The sequence below is a fragment of the Acomys minous genome (assembly GCF_964271855.1).
Source record: "Acomys minous genome assembly, chromosome: 3".
In the NCBI taxonomy this organism is placed as follows: domain Eukaryota; kingdom Metazoa; phylum Chordata; class Mammalia; order Rodentia; family Muridae; genus Acomys; species Acomys minous.
This window is the reverse complement of record NC_140485.1, coordinates 58,359,555-58,380,325: the sequence shown is the minus strand read 5'-3', so window position 1 is coordinate 58,380,325 and position 20,771 is coordinate 58,359,555. Positions and strand designations below refer to the sequence as shown.

Genomic DNA, 20,771 nt, shown 5'->3' with positions numbered 1-20,771 from the left:
AGTCCTTCTGCCAGTTCCCCCAGAGGTGAAAAAGCACTTCCTGATCCAGGTGGGGCCTCTACAGAACAATGAAGTCAGGGAAGGACTCGGCTCGGGTGCTGTAGGGCAGGCTGAGGAGGTTTGCTCTTGAACTACCTCAGACAAGTGGCAGTGCCTAGGCCACGCTGTGGAGAAGGATGCTGTCGTCACTTCCTGTTCTGTCAAGATCCCTGGGTGGACTGGGGATGTCTGCCCTGGCAGGTGTCTGGAGTCAAACCATCCTCATCTGACCTGCTGTCTGTTCCAGGTACATACGTGATGACTGTCACAGCCAACGACGCTGATGACAGCACTACGGCCAACGGCATGGTGAGGTACCGGATTGTCACGCAGACACCCCAGAGTCCGTCCCAGAACATGTTCACCATCAACAGTGAAACAGGGGACATCGTGACAGTGGCAGCAGGCCTGGACCGGGAGGTGAGATGGACCATGGGCCACATAAGAACAGCCAGTGCTGTGGTCCAAACATTGGGTTAGGGAGCTAGGGAGCCAGGTGATGCTCAGTGGTGACTCCAGCCTGGACTGGAGAGAGACGGTCCAGCAGTCACCTTGCTGCTTGGGTGAGTCACCAGCTGACACCCTGTGAAGTCCCCAGAGCTGGCCCAGTGGTATGTGCATCACAGCAGGAACTCAGGAAAGTGGAGATGAGCTCCCTGGTGCCCAGGGTCCTATCACCACTGCGCACCCAATCTGGGATCCTACGACACCACTGTGCTCCAGATCTGGGTCCTTTGAAACCCACTTGTCTGAGCTGGCCTCGCCTCGGCATGATTGACCACCGTGAGTGAGTAGCTGTGTGCCCTCTGTGACATAACAGGCACAAGAGGGTTGGTGTTTCTGAACACCTGACCTGCCTGTATCATCAGGCAGGTGGTTACTCACCTGGACAGTGTGTGACCTGGGATGCACATAAGAGAAGGCAGACCAGCTGTATCCCCACCAGAAACAGTAGAGCTGACCGCCTGTCCTTGTCTGGCCCATCATCAGGACAGTATGGCCTGCCCTCGCACAGGCTGGCTTCCTGTGTAGCCTGTGACCACAGAGGCCAGCCACACTGCAGATGTACAATACTCACTGGGGACCAGGAAGGAGAGCTGCTGAGCACAGAGGCACCAGCAACTTCTACAATTTGTAGAAGTATGACCAAGGCTCCCTGACAGTACTGTCTTGGTGGTCCAGGTTGTCCCATTGCAAGTCAGCATCTCTGGAAGCTCCACAACCTCACCCTCCAGGTGCTGGGACCCTGTCACAAGCCTGGGCTCATGAGGGCATGCTGTGAGGATGCACAGGAGGTCTCCTCCCCTGGGAAATCTGGCAGGTTTGAGAGCTACGGAGCACCCGAGGCCTCCAATTCCATCTTGTCTCTAAGACTCAGAGTTCTCTGAAGAGCTCAAACTACCCCTGACCATCTAGGTCATAAAGCAGTGCACAGGGTGGTACATGGTCAGTGACCCTTTGTAGCTTTGTGGCATGGACAGGAGGGCATGGTGGCCCTGAAGACAGTGTGAGTTGTATTCAGCTGAGGTGTGGCCTTCACTGGCTGTGTGACCACAAGTGTGTCAGAGGGCACTGAGCTCAGCCATGGTGTCTTCATCTGTGAAGGAATGACAGTGCTGGCCTTTGAGCTTTAAGGTGTGTGTGTGTGTGTGTGTGTGTGTGTGTGTGTGTGTTTGTGTGTATGTGTGAGTGCATGTATGAGTGTGTGTGGTGATTGTGTGACTATGTGTGTGAGTGTATGTGGTGAAGTGTATGAGTATGTGTGTGTGAGTGTATATGCGTTTGTGTGTGTGTGGTGAGTGTGTGACTATGTGTGTGAGTGTGTGTAAGTGTGTGTGTGAATGTATGTGGTGAAGTATATGAGTATGTGTGTAAGTGTGTATGAGTATGTGTGTGTGTTTGTGTGTTTGGTGAGTGTGTGACTATGTGAGTATGTGTGTGTGTGAGTGTGTGGTGAAGTGTATGTGTATGAGTGTGTGTGTTTGTATGTGGTGAGTGTGTGACTATGTGAGTGTGTGTGTTTGTGTGTGGTGAGTGTGTGACTATGTGTGTGAGTGTATGTGAGTGTGTGAGTATGTGTGTGAGTGTGTGTGTTTGTGTGTGGTGAGTGTGTGACTATGTGTGTGAGTGTGTGTATTTGTGTGTGTGGTGAGTGTGTGACTATGTATGTGAGTGTGTGAGTATGTGTGTGAGTGTGTGTGCTTGTGTATGTATGTGAGTGTGTGACTATGTGTGTGAGTGTGTGTGTTTGTGTGTGGTGAGTGTGTGACTATGTGTGTGAGTGTATGTGAGTGTGTGAGTATGAGTGGTAAAGTGTATGAGTATGTGTGTGTGAGTGTGAGTGAGCGTGTGTGTCTGCTTGATGAAAGCAGAGAGACATTAGGAGGCGTCCTTGTGCTGTGTGCAGCTGGTATTGAGAGTTCTTCCGTTTTGAAGCCATGTAACCCTCATCTCCTCCCTCGGAGAAACTACCACTGTGTCCCCAGCACCATGTACTCATTAGGGCTCAAAGCCTTGGCTCCATCAAAGGACCTGCCAATTTAGCCTGAGACATTGCGATGCCATTTAGCCACGCCCACCTTGTGAGAGTGTGGGATCTGGCAGAGAGGAAACAGTCTTTGTGTCCTTGGCAAAGCCTTGGTGTGTTAATGGATCGTGGCCACTATTCCCATAGGACACAGCTAGAACCAACACATTACCAGCCCCAAGAAGCCATTGTGTCTCCACAGAAGCTTTGGGCTCTGTGGAAGGTCTTAGAAGGCAGTTTCCCCACTACCTGCTCCAGCTAAACTTGACAACCAAATCTGAACCACCACACCAAGGCTCCTCGGTGTCCTCTCGCTTGTAGAGAGCTCTGCCCACCACCGTGCAATAGGCAGTGTTTGGGAGGGCACCATGGACAGGTCCCTTCTGGCCCCACTTCCTGCTCAAGGCAGAGCTATCCTTAGGAAGTGGGAAAGTCCCGAGCACTTGTCTAATTAAGTCCCAAGCATCTACATGATTAAATGTCAGGAGAGACTTGGACGAGGTACAAAGGGCTCAAGTGCCGCGCTGGTCCCTGCCCCACCTGCTAATCCCGCTCATCTTCCCACGTTTCCTAATTAGAATATTTATGGCCTAATAAGAAGATGAGCGCCACTCTTGGCTGCTCTGAAGGTGAGAGCCACGCTTCGGAGGCAGCAGGGGGTTTGATTGCTGAGTTCATGATTAGCAGCCAGCCTTACTGTGTTCGCACCTCCACGCTCCTTCAGGAGGCTCGCTTTGCTGTCGTGGGCTCCATCAATTCAGGTCCCACCACATGGTGACCATCAGCTGGCCACCTTCCTCTGTCTCAATTTTCTCAATTTTATGGCGGTGGGACCGTAATGGCCCAGAGCTAATGAGGGAAGGGTCAGAGAGAGTTTCCACCCTGACACCTCATATGAGGACTGACACAGGCACTGACCCCCCTCTCCCCTCCCAACCTAGCCCCAGGAAGTCAGCTGCCCCACCATCAACCCCAGTAAGGATCTACTACCCTGGCAGTTATCAGGCCTCACTCCTTGTTTGACCTTATAAGGTTTTCCCTCCTCAGACCCCTTAACCCCTGAGTATGCAGATGAAGTATCGTCCAACCCCCCATATTCTGGCCAAGGGTACATGGCCACAAAAACCTTGTCCCAGAGACCCTGCCCACACCCCCAGAGGCATAAAAAGCCCCCCAAACTGAACCGGTTCTCCTAAGCTGTTCCCAGGCATATGTTCTTTGTCGCACACTCACATGCCAACCGAGATCCTGCTTGCACCCACCTACCTGCCCCCTGGCTAAGCCTCCCTCCCAGAGTGGGAAGGGATCCTGCGGAAGGCCAGCGCAGCCCCATCCTGTACTCATGTCAGATGGAAAGAGCTCAGTTCCCTCCAGAAGATGAAAGAAAAAAAGGAGAAGGGCGGTGGGGAGTGAAGGAAGACAGCACAAAGCAAACACAGACAGTACAGCTATTGGCCTGGGCTGGCCTCTGCTTTTCCAAATGTCTCCTGACGAGTGTGGGGTATGTGCCAGCCACAGGGCCCTTGACCTCCCAGGCCTCATGAAGTGCAGCTCCCAGGGTTCCAGCCATGCCATGCTATCAGACCCCATCCAAAAAAACAAGCTTTTTCTGTGGTAATGTCTATTGACTTTTTTCCTTATCACAAAAGCTACTTCTCCTTGGTAGGAAACAAGTCAGCCCAACGAAGGAAATAGCAGGCCTCCATGCCACAGTGTGGTGGGGAAAGCATGCTCTAAAGCAGGCTGTGGAGGACCCTTTCAGCTTCCCCCCGCACCCCCCCCCCATACAACAGGGTCCGTCCTCTGCCTTCGCAGACTCCCGTGTCCCTTCCCTTGTCTCTCTCCCCATCAGCACAGACAGTCTGTCCCTTACAGACAGCACAGAAGTCAAAGGAGCAGTTTTAGCTGACACCATGGAACTCCCAAGGCACAGCCAGGATAGAGAACTGAGGGACCAAGGCCCGGTCAACCCTGTGCCACAGAGCCACCATCCACGGCTCTTTGGCCACTTGTTCTGCCCTCCTCTGGCACCACACTCTAAAGAAGCATAGCTATCCCTCCTTGTGGCCTCTTCGGGTATGAACATCCCTCAGGGACACCATGAAAATGTCTCTAGCCTGATTGCTGATGGCCACCACCTGAGCCCAGGCCAGCTGCTGGTCAGAGTACAGGCCATCGTGACAGGCTGGGGCTTCCAGGGCATCTCCACAGCCAGGTCCGGCACCTCTCTATGAACAGGCCTCCTGGCATGTCCACTGTGTGAGGTGCTCACATATGCCAAGTACCATAAGCGCTGATGCCTCCAGCTGTAGGAGAGCCACGAAGGCCCAACACAGGCATAGCACGGCCACCAAGAGAATCCAGAGAAGACCTTTGTACCCATGGCCCTGCAGCTTCCCAGGGCTACAGGAGCCTCAGCAGCACCCAGGCCACATACAGACGGTGTGTCACCTAAGCTCTCAGCACCATCACAGTGGAGGGGAGGGAAATCTCCCACCAGTCCCTAGCAGCTGGGAGCCGACTAGCTCAGATCTGGCTAAGCCACAGGGACAGAGGTGGGCCTCTGGGAAGGTGCGATCACAGCATGACCCACCTCAGCCAGACGCAGAGACCTATCATACCCATAAGCCATGGTGAGGATCATGGCTCAACTTGCTTGGGACTGCTTCAACTTTCATCCCAGGTCCCTCCTACCTGGGATGCCCCCCCCACAATGCCAATGAGCCAGTTGTTGTCCAACTGCCCTCAGAGCCCACCAGGTTGGCCCAGATGGGACAGGAAGACCTGACATCTCCAACTCACGACGCAGGGTATGAACAAGGGGAGAGAACCCACCAGCTTGAGACCAAGGGTCCCAGGAGTCACTGGCCGACTGTAGCCATGGTCCACTCAGTGTCTGTACCAGACAGAATGATGGTCCCACAACTGCATCCTCGCCCTGCATGTGAGAACTAGGAAAACATCTTTGAAATGAGACATTAGGACCTGGAAAGGTCTGAGTGCACCCAGATCTACAAACAGGGGTCCAGGAAGAATCAGGCAGAGGAAGACTTGATACAGACACAAGGAAGACAACCACCAGACATCTTAGAAGGAAGACAAAAACTCTGTGAGCCCAAGGAAGGGAGGGCCCATGGAAGGAGGAAAGATGGGGCTAGACCATGTGATGGAGTTGGTGCAGGAAGGGGCTCTGTTCCACACTAAAAGACACCCTGCTGCTGAACCTACTAGGAAAGCCTCCAAGCAGGCCGTGATGCGATCCTATCTTGCTCTTAGTTTTGGTCTGTCCTTCCTGAAGGACCCCTTAGGCGGCCCAGGCCTGAGCAGTACTCCACTGTCCCAGAAAAGCAGGCAGTACAGTGGTGAGACACCCCCAAAGACCATCTCCACAGCCCTCGCTGCCACAGACCACGGAGCATCTGCCAAGAGGTGGAAGGCTCCCAGTTTAGGAGCTTCCTGTGTCTTTTGTTACTCCTAGAAAACCCCTACCTGAGGTGGCCTTTGCAGGAAGCATGGCTGAAGTCTTCCTCAAGAGGATCTGGCTTGGGGACATGAAAGGCACAGATGGAGAGTCACACTGTTACTAGCCATGGCCACACTGTGTGTGTGTGTGTGTGTGTGTGTGTGTGTGTGTGTGTGTGTGTGTGTGTGTTGGCTCTGCCATGGCTATGTCAGGCCATCAGTCAACACAAGAGAGAGACAAGACAGATTGCCACAGTAAAGGTGTCAAGACAGATCGCCATCACCATGGTAAAGGTGTCAGTCACTGATCCTCTCAGGGAAAGAGAGGCTGCTTGCTTTTTGGATGTTTGCAGTACTAGGTACTAACCCCAGGGCCTTGCCTGTGCTCGGCCAGAGCTCTACCACCAAGCTGCACCCAACCCAAGTGTTTTTAATTACCGGCTCCACAGGAAAACATCTCAGCAAGGGCAGAGCTGTGTGTGGTGATGCAGGCATGCGCAGGGGTGTGCCTGCCTGCAGACACCACCCCACAAACCCAGAAACATCCAGGCACTTCCAAAAATATCTACAAATACTCAGACGTGTCCAGAAAACCCAGTGACATCCAGACATGTCCAAAAATGTACAGACACATTCACAAATATGTGACATGTTGTTGGCAAGGACATCTGTGTGGGGATTTTTAAGCACCCTCTTTCACAGTGTTCCAGACACTGTCTCCCTACAACCTCCACTTGGCAGCAACTGAAAAAAAAAAAAACCAACAACCAAGGCCAGAGAAAGCTGGGCACTGCCCTTCCTTTCCCAAAGATGGAAACCTTTTGTTTCCTGTCTCAGCTGTCTTCCCAGCTCCACTCAGGACAAAACCATCAGATACCCTCATAGTTATAAACCAAACCCTGGGGACTTGACACTGTTCTTCCTAGACAACGCTGTGTCCAGCCACACCCGTAAAGACACAGCCTTCTGCGGTGTGGAAGACACAGGCCTGAGCACCGAGGACCATGCCACTGAGGCCAGGCTGACAGGGAGCCCTGGAGAGCCAGAACACGGGTCATCGGGGGCAAGGGGCACCACTGGGGTAGCAGACTGCAGCATCACTCATGCCCGAGGCTAGATCTCTGCAGGGCCCTCTGGGCGGTCCCCTGCCTCCACGCCCAGTGTCCCCGACACTCCCCATCCACTGTGCTCCTTGCTCAGAAGAGCCTCGGGCTTTCTGCTCTTGCCTGTTTCCCTTTCCTCTCACCTCTTCCTCCAAGGGCCACCGGAAGTGCCCTTCAAGGGCATGGGGCCAGAGAGACTGCCGTGCAGGCCAAGTGAAGAGATAGGAAGGTCCACAGTGTGACCTTCATTGGCCCCTAAGGATGAAGGGATGGTGACCAATCCAGACAGGTTGGTCTCAGTCCCCAGATCGGCATCTTCCTGGGCTCCCAAAGACAAGAGGCAGGGCCGAGCTCAGGACCACCCAGTCAGCCCACAGGCCCAGTCCAACCTGTGCCTGCTCTATAAGTTGTACCAGAACATAGCCTGCACCCGTCCACACTGTATCCCCACCAGTACAGACACTGAGACAAGTCGTTGACTCGCCCACCCCCGACACTGTGGTCATCAGCTGATGTTGGGTACAGAGCAGCCAAATCAGCCTCAGGCTGGCCACCTCACCTGTGGCAGCAGGGCCCCCCTCCTTCCCTGCAGAGGCTTTGCAGCACCCACTGCTCTGATCTGAGGTCTCAGGCAGGCAGCCAGAGACAGATGCAGCCGCAGATGGACGCTGTAGCTATTTGTTATCTTTGAACTTTGCCAGTGTTTAAGCAGGAGGCTTTGTACACAAATCCTCTGAATCCTTTGGCAGTAGAGGCTCTCACCTCCGGCCATGATTCTCAGGAGGGGACTAGGAGGCCAGGACCTGCCTGAGCCCAAGTGTCTGCAACCTCTGCCCCCCACCCCCGCACGGCACCAGCTGCACCTGGCAGCAAGCGTCTGCTACTGTTTGCTTCCAGTGAGGAATACTCCCAGCTTCTACCAACAGTGAGAGAAGGACAGAGTCAGAGCACCATGGCCTCCAGCCTAGAGCAGACAGGACCGGGTCCCTTGGGTGACAGTGCCCAGCAGACTCCCTGGGTCCCACTTCCCCATCCATTCAGACAGGATTGCCCTTTGGGTGGTTCTTTCCTTTTCCTGGTCTCACCCCAGACAGCCCCACAGACAAGAGCCGCCTGCTCAGCTGCTCTCTGACCCCCACTGAGCCCCACTTCCGTCTCCAGTTGCCCTTCCACTCCCTCAGGCGTCCTGTGCAGACACAGATCGGACTGTGCCCATCCTCTCTACCCTTCCATGGCTGTCCATCTTGTTCTGACTAGTATAGATCGGCTTTTGATCCCTCTATACCCTCAGCACTACACTCCCCATCACAGGCCCAACTTCTTGGGGTGCACATGCATAAGTACACACATGTGTGTACATACATGTACACATGCATAGGCACACATGTACACACATGCACAAACATCTACACAATCACATATATGTACTGTGCACATGTGTACATACATGTACACACCTACACAGATACAGACGTGTACACACACACATACACATACACATACATGCAACCACCACAAACACACATACATATACACATGTACACACAAACATATGAATACATGCATGCACATATGCACAGGTACACACACGAACACACGCACACATGTACACACACACACCCCATGTCCCACAGGGCCTTAGCAGAAACCATTCTCTCTGTTGGCGACAGTCCTCCCAGTATAGTATAGTATAGTAACCAGAGGTGGTTAATTGGACTAGCAGCCCATGCCTACCAGCCACCCTCTGTACACGCTGCACAGCCCACAGCCCATGCCACTATCTGAAGTGACTGCTTTCCCCTTGTTCACTGCCCACTCCTTCCTCAGAGCCCTGCTTCTCAAACAATATCCCATAACACCCAACGGGGCACAGTCAACCAGGACTGCTCAGCTCCCCATAAAGCACGTGACACTCAACACGAATATGACCCACCCACAAATGTCAATAGGCCACATTTGGGAAAAGCTGTCCTGGAGTCAGCCTTGGAGAGACAGGAGCCCCAAGGGTGAGTAAGCCATAGCCTCGAGGAGGAGGAGGAGGAGGACAAAGAAGAGTGAAGGAGGGCTGAAGGAGGGCAGTGTTGAGCCTGCGCTTTGAGTGGGCAGCCTGGAGGAGCCACCTCAGAGCTGGAGGGGTTGCCAGGAAGGGCTGAGGAGGGACATCCCTGCCCCTGCAGCCTTCTTCCTTGTAGCATCCTCAAGCCTTCAGTTGCCAGGGGTGGTGGGTGATGGAGAAGAGAGGGGGAGAGACAGAGGAGGGAGAGAGACAGGGGGGCTGGTGAGAGCAGAGCGATGCAGCTGGCTCCACCGAGTTCCAAGCCTGAGGCTTGCTAAGCTGTTGGCTCCCACAGGCAGCAGCAGTGGGGAGGAGGGGCTGCGTGCACCCCACTGAGAAGGGGAGGAGGGGCTGCGTGCACCCCACTGAGAAGGGGAGGAGGGGCTGCGTGCACCCCACTGAGAAGGAGAGGAGGGGCTGCGTGCACCCCACTGAGAAGAGCCCCATTCCCCCCCACCTCCCTCTCTCTCTCTCTCTCTCTCTCTCTCTCTCTCTCTCTCTCTCTCTCTCTCTCTCTCTGCTTTTGATGCAGCAGAAAGAGCTGCTGGCTGGAAGGAAGTGGAGGGCAGCAGTGCCAGAAGCAGGTAGCAGGGCTAGACAGGTAGGAGTCCCAAGTGGCTCTGCATGTAGCCTTTCCCCAGAGAGTGGAGGCAGAGTCACTGCCCCAGGCTGCAGCAAGCAATGCTGACGTCTGGGCAAGAAACACACCCTTCGATTCAGCAGCTAGAAGCTTCAGGCAGGACTGGAGTTAAACCCACATATTTTTAATTATGTGGGATGGGGTCGGAGTTGGTATGTGTCGCGTGCGTGTGCTCACGTGAGCGTGTGTGTACAAGTGAGTGCAGGCCCACAGAGGCCAGAGGAGTTGAATCCCCTGGAGGTGCAGTTACAGGTCATTGTGAGACCCCCACCCCCACGCAGGTTCTGAGAATCAAGCTCAGGTCCCCTTGGAGAGCAGCGCTGAACCACTGAGCCATCTCTCTGGCCCCAAAGCCTGGTTTTTTTTACTCGTATCCTCTAGTGAGGGTACTTGGGAAGCCCAGATTTCAGGAACTGGACTGGTCACTGCAAGTTTGCTCAAGACACGGGCCATCCTGGGGGCCACTCTTTCTGGGAGCTCTGCCGGGGACCTTGGCTCTGCACTTAAGACAACTTCTTGGAGTCTTCACCAAGCACAGGTGAACCTGGTCCGCCTGGGCACCCCGTGAAATGTGCACAGCTTCCCCCGACTCCAGCCTCAGGCAAGGAAAGCCTCAGTATGTAGGACAAAGGCAGAGGTCCCTGCCTTGTGGACCACTGCTACTGAGGCCCAGCGCCACAGGAGATGCGTCTGAGCCAGGTGGTCTGTGCACACATGCACTATTTTATTCTGGCACCCGAGGCAACAGCATAGATAGACAGCCCTGCAAAGGGCCAGGGCTGCTCCGTGACAGGGTTCAGCCTGCTATAAGGGTCACCCTGAGGCCCTGTGCATTGGGTGCACCCCACTGAGGAGAGTTTCGTTTTCTTGGGGACAGGCTAGTGCCAGCACCTTGAGCTGTGATTCACATACCTTGGACTCCTTCCCCTTAGTGCACTCAGCTCACCCAGGGGTGCTGCATACCTGTCACTTCTGCTAGCTCCCAGAAAGAAGCCCTGCAGTGCTGGTGTCACTCCCACTTATCCTTTTCCGTCTACCCCAGTAGGCAGCCTCTGCTGTCTGTGGACTTGCCCGGTGTGAACATGTTGCGTTAATGAGGACATCCTCGTGGCTTCTGGGCCTGGCTCCTTTCACCTGACAATGTGAAATTCGTCTGGGCATAGCTGGTGTCAAAATGCTGTTCCTTTTCGTGATTGAGTGATACGCCATCATGTGGACATGCTATATTTCATGTACCCGTCACGGGCTGCTTGCCTTTGTGGATGGTGCGGTGGGCACACTGGTGGACACCGTCTATGTGGACACCTGCTTTCGACCTTTAGATCTACACCCAGGGGTGGGGGGTTTCCAGGTTGCATGCCAACATTAGGTCCAACTTTCCACAGTTTCCACAGTGCTTGCCTGCCCTTGCAAACCCCCTCACCACTCACCTGCGCACAGAGCAGTCTCTAGGTGCTGAGTGACCAGAGGATGGCCTCAGCTGCTCCATTTCTCAGTGTCTGGAGGGACAAAGGCTCCAGCAGTGACCACTGGCGTTGTCTAAGGGGAAAGGCCCCTGGGAAACCAGGAGAAGCCACCTCAGAGCATCCCTCATCCCCAGAAGGACCAGAGACCCTCTCAGAAGGGCCAGCAGTGGCTTTGGCCTCCATGGATGACAGGAGGACTCAGAGGTTCTATATGTCTGGACTCTGAGCCTCAGTTTATACCCTGCTAGGAACTGAGAGCCCAGAGCGAGTAGGTGGCATGCTTGCAGCCTTGTGGCTGAGACAGACTCACTGGGGCAGAGCCTGAGGTGACATTGGGAGCTCCCCAGCCACGAGCTCAGCCTGACCTAGGGAACACAGCTAGCTGGACAGCAAGCCAGGCTGGCAAGGGACGCCGCATACGGGGGCGAGCTGGAGACTCTTTGATGCATTATTGATGGGTGTTCTGTGGAATTTGCATGCTGGGCTACAGGGAGGTGAGTGAAAGCCCCAGGGATAGCTGCTCCCGGCTATCTTCCTCCTCTCTAACTTAAAAATCGTGTTTTAATGAATTCACTGCAACTCCACTGCTGATATTTGGGCCAGATCCAGGGGCACTTGCCCTGCCCCCTACACCTAATGGGAGCTGGGGAAGGGGTGCCACAGGAAGACAGTCGAGCAGTAGAGGTGACCCTGAACGCAGTATGCGCACTGCACCCAGCACCTCCATGGAGGTGTAATTCAGGGGCAGAGACTGCCAGACCCCGGCCCGCAAGGGCTCAGAGGCAGGCAGTAGACTCTACAGCCGCCCCAGCCATGACAAGCCCAGCTTCTTCTGGGTCCCTGCAGTATTTCTTCCATCTTGCTGGACTAGCTTCCATCCCAGTGTCCTGCTGTCCAAAAGCAAGCCCAGCTCGCCCTCTAGTGGCGGGCTACGGTACAGCCACATGCACACTATCCACGTGTGAACAGAGACCTACAGGCAAATATAATATGCATACACACAGGTGTACGCACGTCCTAACAAGCACACAGATATTCATGTGCACACATGCACATGCAAGCACATATGTTCATACCTATGTCCCTGTGCTTCTGTTTTTGTTTTTCCAGCACCTCAAGTGGGCAGCAGTGCTGGGGTTGGCCCATTTGTTTATCCCTCTCCAGCTGCCAGGTTGGCTGTGTCTGGGACAGAGAGAGGGAGAGGAAGGGGCACAGATGGAAGGATGGGAGAGACAGATTGGGGAGTGAGGAAGGAACAGGCGGATATGAGGGGAGGATGAGTGATGTGATGAGTGTGAGATGGAGGGACAACAGATGAATAGACAGAGGGATTCTGTGACCTATATCATCTGCTGCTTGCAGTTTTCTTGGAGCCAATGTATGGAACTCACACACACACTTCCCTGAGTCACGTGGTGAGACCTGGCCTTTCCTAACCTCAGGAGAGCAAGAATAGAGATTCAAGTCATCTGAAGGACATTCCGGGGGGCCGTTTCTCCCCTGTCCTCCAGCGGTGCCAGTGAGACGTGGACAGGGTCCCTACAGAGCTGCCCCCCTCAGAGGCTGGTCAGAGCCTGTTACTCCCACAGCACTGTTACATCTGGTCAGAAAAGGCATGTGATTCCAGTGCTTTAGGCCCCCAGTGTAGGCAGTGAGCAGAAGAGGGTCACGTGACTCCCACAGTGCAGGCAGTGAGCAGAGGAGGGTCACGTGACTCCCCCCAGTGTAGGCAGTGAGCAGAAGAGGGTCACGTGACTCCCACAGTGCAGGTGGTGAGCAGGGAAAGGTCACGTGACTCCCCCAGTGTAGGCAGTGAGCAGGGGAGGGTCACATGACTCCCATAGTGCAGGCGGTGAGCAGGGGAGGGTCACGTGACTCCCGCACTACCTGATGCAGCATATTACTATCTTCTGCTTACCTTCCAAAGATTACACTTGCATCCTTCACTGTGGAGCGTGTGAATGAACCCCAAACTGCTGTGTCCTGCCATTTGCTCACCTGCCATTCCGTCCCCGTTCTGCCCTTCTGTTCAGCTTTACTGCAACAGTGGCATCTTGCAGACTGTCTTCTCTGGCACAACGAAGACTGTGCAGATCTCTCTGAACCCCGGTCTGCCCCTTCTGCCTCAGCACCTAAAGTGGCTATGCCCACTGAGCACTGCTGAGATGCAGACATGGTCAGCCTCCCTCTGCCACAGCCACCTAACACCAGGCAACAGCAGGCTGAGGAAGGGGAGCTGCCGCAGCTCGCTGCCACAGGTCCAGGGAGCTCCAGGTGGCCTGTGCCAAGGATGGGTCCCACTGAGGAAGAAGCCCACATTCCCCATCACTGAACCCAGACTGACCCATGGTCTTTCCACTCCAGAAAGTCCAGCAGTACACCGTCATCGTCCAGGCCACGGATATGGAAGGAAACCTTAACTATGGCCTCTCGAACACGGCCACCGCCATCATCACAGTGACGGACGTGAATGACAACCCTCCCGAATTCAGCACAAGCACAGTGAGTAGCTCTCGGTCTGCAGGGACACCAGGCCCCGCTGTCTTCACAAGCACTTCCCTCTCAGGGGGGGGAAGAGCTGAAGGAAAAGCCCTGGGTAACAAAGACTGAGGCCCAGGTGCCTGGAACACAGAGGGCATCGTGCCAGCCACCTCGACACTCCCTAGGGAAGCGAGGAGGCTAAGTGATGGCTAATACATTGCTGGGCCTTGTAAAGTCTGACCAGTCAGGCCACCGCACCATTTGGGGAGGCTTGTATGACTGACTGTGCAGTGGGTGTTGACTGGCAGATGCCAGCTGGGCCTTGGCTATGAGCATGTGTGTCCTTGAAGCAAGGATCCCCTTTCTACCTTAGTCCTCAGTGGACAGTGGCTAGCCCCTCGTGGTCCTCATCAGCAGACAGGGGTAAAGAATGGGCTGGGCACTGGACTGGGCTGGGACATCAGAGGCCAAGGGTTCTTAATGAGTATGCATGTACCAACCCTACTATGGTACCAAAAGTCCACTGTGGGCCTCCAGCCATGGGTCAGAGGAATAGACCCCACCCCACCCTGGGAGGGAAGGTTCTGGAGACAGAACTGTAAATCACATGACCCCTATTTCCCCAGACTCCCATGGAACAGCCACACTGCAGGGAGGGCCCCTATCTGTGAGACCCTGATAACCACTCCTGGGCCTCCCAACACTCTGTGGGGTCCTGGTCTCACACAGCTCTCTGCTCGCCAGCATCCAGGACTCCCAAGTTTCATGGATGAGCGGACAGTGCTGTGACCCAAGTGCTCCTGCCCCTCTGTAAACACCCAGCCCAGTCCAGACCCGAAGAGACTGCAGGTCGGGGTGTGCAGAGGGGAAGGTCAGAAGGTCACTCCCAGAGACAGAGTAAAGAGGGATGTGTGTCTTAATAGTAACAACAAGGACGTTGCCAGGCACAGCATCCAAGGTCATCCAGGATGACCTTGTCAGGAGCAGAGCCAGCACCAGCACAAACTATAAGTAGTGGGGACCCAGTGGTGGGCTAGGAATGAAGCAAGTGGGACTGAACCCTGAAAGTGTACCGCCATGTGGAGGTGAGTGGAAAGGAGGGAGGAAGCCTTCTCTTGAAGATGCCTGGAAGGCTGGATCCCAGTCAGGAGCGTGGGCCCAACTCCTAGTCTCCTGGACCACAGTGCCATCTAGTGGCCAAACAGTAGATGGCGGCCAACGGCTCCCTGCAAACTGAGTGAATCTTGTCTCAACAGGAGCAGGGAGGAGGGGTAGAGGATTTAGCCAAGCAGCTCACCCTGGAGGAGCACTGGTGCTCTGTTCAGGGAGGCCTTGAGAAAGCCAGAGGGGCCTCTGCCTGGGTTCATCTTTTTGTTCTATCTCTAGCAGGCAAGAGGAAGAAAGATCGGGGGCAGGCTCTAGGGAAGTGGTCACTGACCCTGGACCTGCATGTGACACCCCTAGCACAGACTTCCTTCTGCCTCTAGGGGGCTTGCTTAGTAGCACTCAGTGTGGCAACCACCTTCTGTGTCAGTACAGGGACTCTCAGCCGGCGGGTTGGGGCCAGGCCCACACTGGGACCACTCCTGGCCTAGACCATGCCTTGCCACAGCCACTGCAAGAGGGCAAGGAACTCACCCAGGGTGACCTTGTCAGGAGCAGAGCCAGCGCCACACTCAGACACAGACCCACTTGTCTTAATTAGGTTTCTATTGCTGTGGTAAAACACCATGACCCATCCCGTTCACTGTGCATCGTGAAGGGCAGACAGGTAGACACGCAAGACAGGAGCTGTTGCAGAGACCATGGAGGAATGCTGCTTACGGGCCTACCCCTCATGGTTTGCTCAGTTTTCTTTCTTATAGCCACCAGGACCACCAGCCCCAGGGGCGGCACCGCCCACAGTGGACTGGGCCCTCCCACATCAGCCACGAGCCATGAAAATAACCCATAGACTTGCCCACAGGAAATAGGATGTAGGCGTCTTCTCAAATAAGGGTCTTCTTCATAGTAACACTAGGTTGTGTTAAGTTGACAAATAGTAGTAATAATAATAATAATAATAATAATAATAATAATAATAATAATAATAATATCAGGACAGCACTCCTGAAGCAGGCATTGGTGCTGCAGGGTCCTGGGATAGTCATACAGAGCTGAGACCCTCCCCTAAGCCAGGGCCACCTGTGCTTCCAGGAACACACGCTTAATGCCCATGCCAGGCTGCTGGAGCACAGATATTGCGGGCAGGAACCACACAGGTCTCCTGACTTTGGAGGCCCCCACACCTACCCTCAGGAGGCAACCTTGGAATGGTATAGTCACCATGAGAACCAGGCCAAAGAGAAGGAAAAAAAAAAAGGACAGCTTTGGGCTCATCCCCAGCAGAGGAGACAGCATACCACAGCGGCCTGAGCGGTTCTGAGGAGCGCACCTACAGGAGGAGAGTGCTCATCGCAGACTAAGGGCACTGAAAGGAGCCTCAAGAGGCTGGTGTGTGGAGCGCAAGGACCCAGCCTGCCTCTCACTCCTGCCACAAGCCCCAGTTTCCTCTCCATGCCACCTTGCTCATTCCAAAGAGCTCTAAGAAGGCTGTGCTGGTCAGAAAGGACAGGCTACGCCACCTCCAGATGAGAGCCAGCAAGCCTTACTCCTGTATTTTCAAACGCTGAGATCAGACTTAGCAGGTCCTAAGCTGGCAGCTCTGACTCCAACATGAGGCCCCAGCACCTGCCAGGCCACTGCCCAGGTGCCTACAGCACTGCTTGAGGGTAACCGTAGCCCACAGTGAGAGCACCAACATGAGTGCCCTTCCTCAATAGCTCCGGCGGGGGGGGGAGGGCGGCAGGGAGTCCCCCTCACCTGAGCTCAGCAGGAGGGCCTCTGCCGGTGGCCCAGTTCGGCTCATGACTCTGAGCTCTATCTGGCCTGCACCACCACCTACAATCCAGCTGAACTCCATCTTCCCTGGTGTGCATCAGCCACACTGCAAACACCTCGCCAGCTCCCATGCCATCTGTGAGGGGTGGGCGAGCAGCGGCCCCTGGGCTGGGACCCAGAGGAAATCCTGGCCCAGCCAGCACATGCTTCTACAAACGGGCAGCTGGAAAGTCACTCAGGAATTTAAAAGTCGGCAGCAAAATGACACAAAACTCACTCCAAGGGTTGGCCGTGCCTCCAAGCAGCCCATAAAAGGAGGTGGAGACTCCTGTTCCTGGGACACAGAGGACAAGGAGGGACGAGCAGGTGGCATCTGAAGTCCCTTGAGTACAGAACACTTTTCCACACATCCTCTCCAAAGAGCCCCTTGCCAGGACCCCATCCAGAAGAGTGGCAGGCAGGTGCTCGGGACACGTCTTGGCTTCGCGGTGGGAGTGTGCTGGCAGGTTGGCCACACACCTCACCCAGGCTATTTTTGTGAGGCCCAATCAGGAACCATCAGGCTAAGCTAAGGAGACGCGGGCATTCATCAGCTCCGGTTCCTACTCTTAAGTGTTAATTAAAAGTTATTTCCTTCTTGCTCCTGTGCAGCTGCAGTGGCCCCTGGAGGGTAGAGCCCATTTTTCATCCAAGACCACCACTGGCACTCTCCTCCAAAGCGATGCAGGACCAGCTGGGGTGGAAATCAACCTTCAGACCACGCCCCCAGATGCCTCCAACCTGCCCCATGCTCAGATCCCAGTGGTACAGAGAGCCCTGAGTCCCAGCAACTGTGGCCTTCCTCTGAGCCCCCGCCCTCCCACCCACACATAGTCACTCTTGAGATACGCTTGTGCCCTTCTCCCTGTGTGGCCTTGATTGGTGTCCAAACCTCGGCAAGCCCAGAAAGCTTGTCCACATTTTACTGTATTGTGTGAACATTGACAAGACGTGGGCATCGCTGGTTCTTGGAGGCTTACGTTTGAGTAAGCCCAGGCTTCCCTGCAGACACAGCAGTTGGAGCCCACCCAGCCTTTAGCAGTAAGAGGTGGGAGCAATCTCTAAAGCCATGATCAGCCTATGCCACATGACTCCAGTGACATGTGTAATTTACCTATGCAAGATGATCTGTCCCCTCACAGGAGCGAGTGACACTGAGCTAATGATTGAACGGGGGTGGTGAGAGCATGGTGTCCCTATAGGTCACCTCCCAGCAGGACAGCATCCATCTGAAGGGACGCTGCCAGGCTATGCTACACACATGGCAGTCACGATGACAATAATATCATTGGTGTACAGAGGAAAAGCTGGTTTGGGCTCATGTTTTCAGAGGAGCCTGTCCATAGTCTCTGTGGACCTGTGTGTGTTGAGGCTACAGATCATGGTACGAACATGAAGAATAAATTGCTCAGTTAGTGACCAGGAGGCAAACACAGAGACAAGAAGGGGTCGGAGTCGCCATCGCTCCCTCAAGGGCACAACCCAGCCAGTGATCTGACTCCCTCCCACCAACCCATACCTAACTCTAGTTTTCACCCTTACGCTGCCGCCACGTGCTAAGGACCAGCTAGCTCTTCAACACCTGCGTCTTCAGAAGACTCTGATCAGGCAGTAACTGCAGCCAGCCAGATGGCTCACTCACCAGGGGTGAGATGTTTTTTTCCCCAGAGGCAGTCCACTGAACTTAAGAGCCAAGAATCTTGCTCATAGCCTCCAAGGTTTTGAGGTTCTTCTAGAAGCATCTACCCCCCAATAACCAGGGGTGTAATTTATGTTGTCCTCTGGGGTGGCTTGCCTGCTTGAGAAGGCTACCCTCAGCTGTGGGGTTGGACTTGGGCCAACCTGGGAACCTTCCTTGAGTCTAGCTGGATGGGGCAGCGTGGCCTCTGCCAGTGTCTTGCCAGCCTCTCATCCTAGCGGCAAGCCCCAGCACCAAGCCCTGAAAGCCTTGACTTCTCAGCTTTTCAACTAAGTGTGGAAACCCAGGAGAAGAGAGAGATTTTTGACTCACCTCAAGTTCCTGGGTCTTAGAATTTGGCATCTTAAAACTGTTCTGGGCTCTGTACACTTAATTACACTTGGGTACACAGCCGTAAATCATTCATTGGGGCCTAGTTCTCCATGCTCTGAGGTGGTGGCCACAGGGATGAGCCCAGAGCTTGTATCCCTACCATCTAGCATCCCCTCCTCTCCCTCAGCCCTCCCTTCGGTGTCCACCCTCAGACCGAGGGGGCCTCCAGTGCCTCTGAAGGACTCCACAGACAGGCCAGTACACTGGGAACCAGATCCAGGCCCTGCCCTGAAAGATGCAGGCAACTCACAGGAGAAGGACACCTGTGACTAGGACCCACACCAACAAGCCACCCCTCAGCCTGGGACCAAGACTTCAAGGTCTCTGTCCAAGGAAGGATTTTTATGCTCCTTGGGGTCCTGGGCCCCCTCCTGGCCATGCAGTGTGTGCACAAGCTGGGAAAGGGAGCAAAGCCGGGGTACCTGGCCTCAACCTGGCTGCCCTCTAACCAGCTGCTGGCCAGGGACAGTCCCAGAGCCCGTTGAAACTCCATTTACTTATTTGCTCTCACCTCATGGGCCTGCGAGGCCTGTAGATGTCTGCAACTTGACAGCACCGGCGCGCACAGACACTCGTTAATGAAACAGCAGTATCAGTCGGGGAACAGATCAGCCTCCAAGTGGATTCAGCATCCAGCACCGAGGGTTCTGATTTCTGGACAGAACCCAACCGATGTGTTTCCTGCCACGGCTAGAGTAGCCCACTTTTCGAAAGCATGGAAGGGAATCCGGACGTGCCTGAAGATCTGGGGAACCTCTCAGACTAAATGGACGACGCGGGAAATCCGCCTGAAGGAGACCATCTCTGCTAGGACCCGAGAAGTCCTGGGTTTGGAGGCACCTGGGAGGCACACCCCGGGTGTGTGTATAAGGACGCTTCCAGCAGGCTTTGGCCGAGGAGAGAAGAATCCCCCTGAATGTGAGTGGACAGCACTATCTGCGGGCTGGGATGCCTGACTGGAGAAAACGAGCTCATGTCTCCTCTACTTCCTGGTTGTGGATGCGGGGTGATCAGCAGCCTCTGTGACTGTGGACTGAGCCTCTAAACTATGAGCAGAAAAAGACCCGTCCTTACGTTGCTTTCGTGAGAGACTTAGCCGCAGCGGTAAGAAAAAGAACCAGTGCACCCTCGGTGCGTGTGCCACTGGGGCCTACTCTCCACAAGGATGCCACACAGGCTGGGTTAGGATGGCTCCCGGCCCCATGCTGATAGCTCTTGAGACAAGGTTACAGGCTGAGGTGCTGGGGCTAAGAGCCTTAACATATAAATTTGGGGGACATGGTTCAGCCTGCAACACTGCCCCCCCAAGCACCTGTGATCTCCCTCCAAGGAAAGTTTCCCATCTCATTTTGTGGGAACACTCTGACACCGTGGCAGCCCTATTGCCAACTTGGGGTGTCAGTGGCAGGAGGAGGGACCCTCACTACGGAGGCCACCAGCTGTGGCAGCCTTGCCCAGCCACACAGAGGAACCTAGGAGCCCAGTAAGGAGGCCACACACTGAACACATGTGCCCATGACTCAGATGTGCCGTGTCTTCCCATGCCCCTGCCCCCTGCCGTGCTAAATGGCAGAGAAGCAGAAGGTTTGAAAGTATGGTTTCATTTCCCAGAACTCTCTGCTTCCCTTGTACTCCCCTCCTGGTGCTTCCTGGGGGAAACTGCTGCAGCCTCAGGCCTCTTTGCTCCAGGGCAGCTAGGCTGAACATGGCTGAAAATCAAAGGAGTCTCTTCTGCACAGCAGCCCTTTGCTTCCATCCCTTGTTCCAGTGAAATGTTGGAAGAGGAAGGTTCCAGAACAGCACTGGGGGCACTGCAGGCACATCCTTTATGATACGCACAGCAGGCTCCTAGTTGATCCTGAATTGGCGTGACAATTATCTATCTTGCTAAGGTGGATTTCAAGCATGTGAGCTCAGAGCTGCTGAGCACAGAACCTAGATGCCAGCCCCAGCACTGGGCCACAGTCGGCAGGGGGCACTCGGATTCCTTATTCCTAAGGCAGACAG

At 54.7% G+C, this 20,771-nt stretch overlaps 1 protein-coding gene across 1 annotated transcript in view; it reads left to right on the top strand.

Moving 5' to 3' along the window:
- The window catches only part of CDH4 (cadherin 4), a 468,514-nt gene that overhangs the window by 427,451 nt on the left and 20,292 nt on the right, over positions 1-20,771 (top strand). The window contains exons 7-8 of the mRNA XM_084777678.1: positions 287-459; positions 13,658-13,795. Coding sequence (XP_084633804.1) covers positions 287-459; positions 13,658-13,795 — 311 coding nt within the window. The remainder of the gene's footprint in view (positions 1-286; positions 460-13,657; positions 13,796-20,771) is intronic.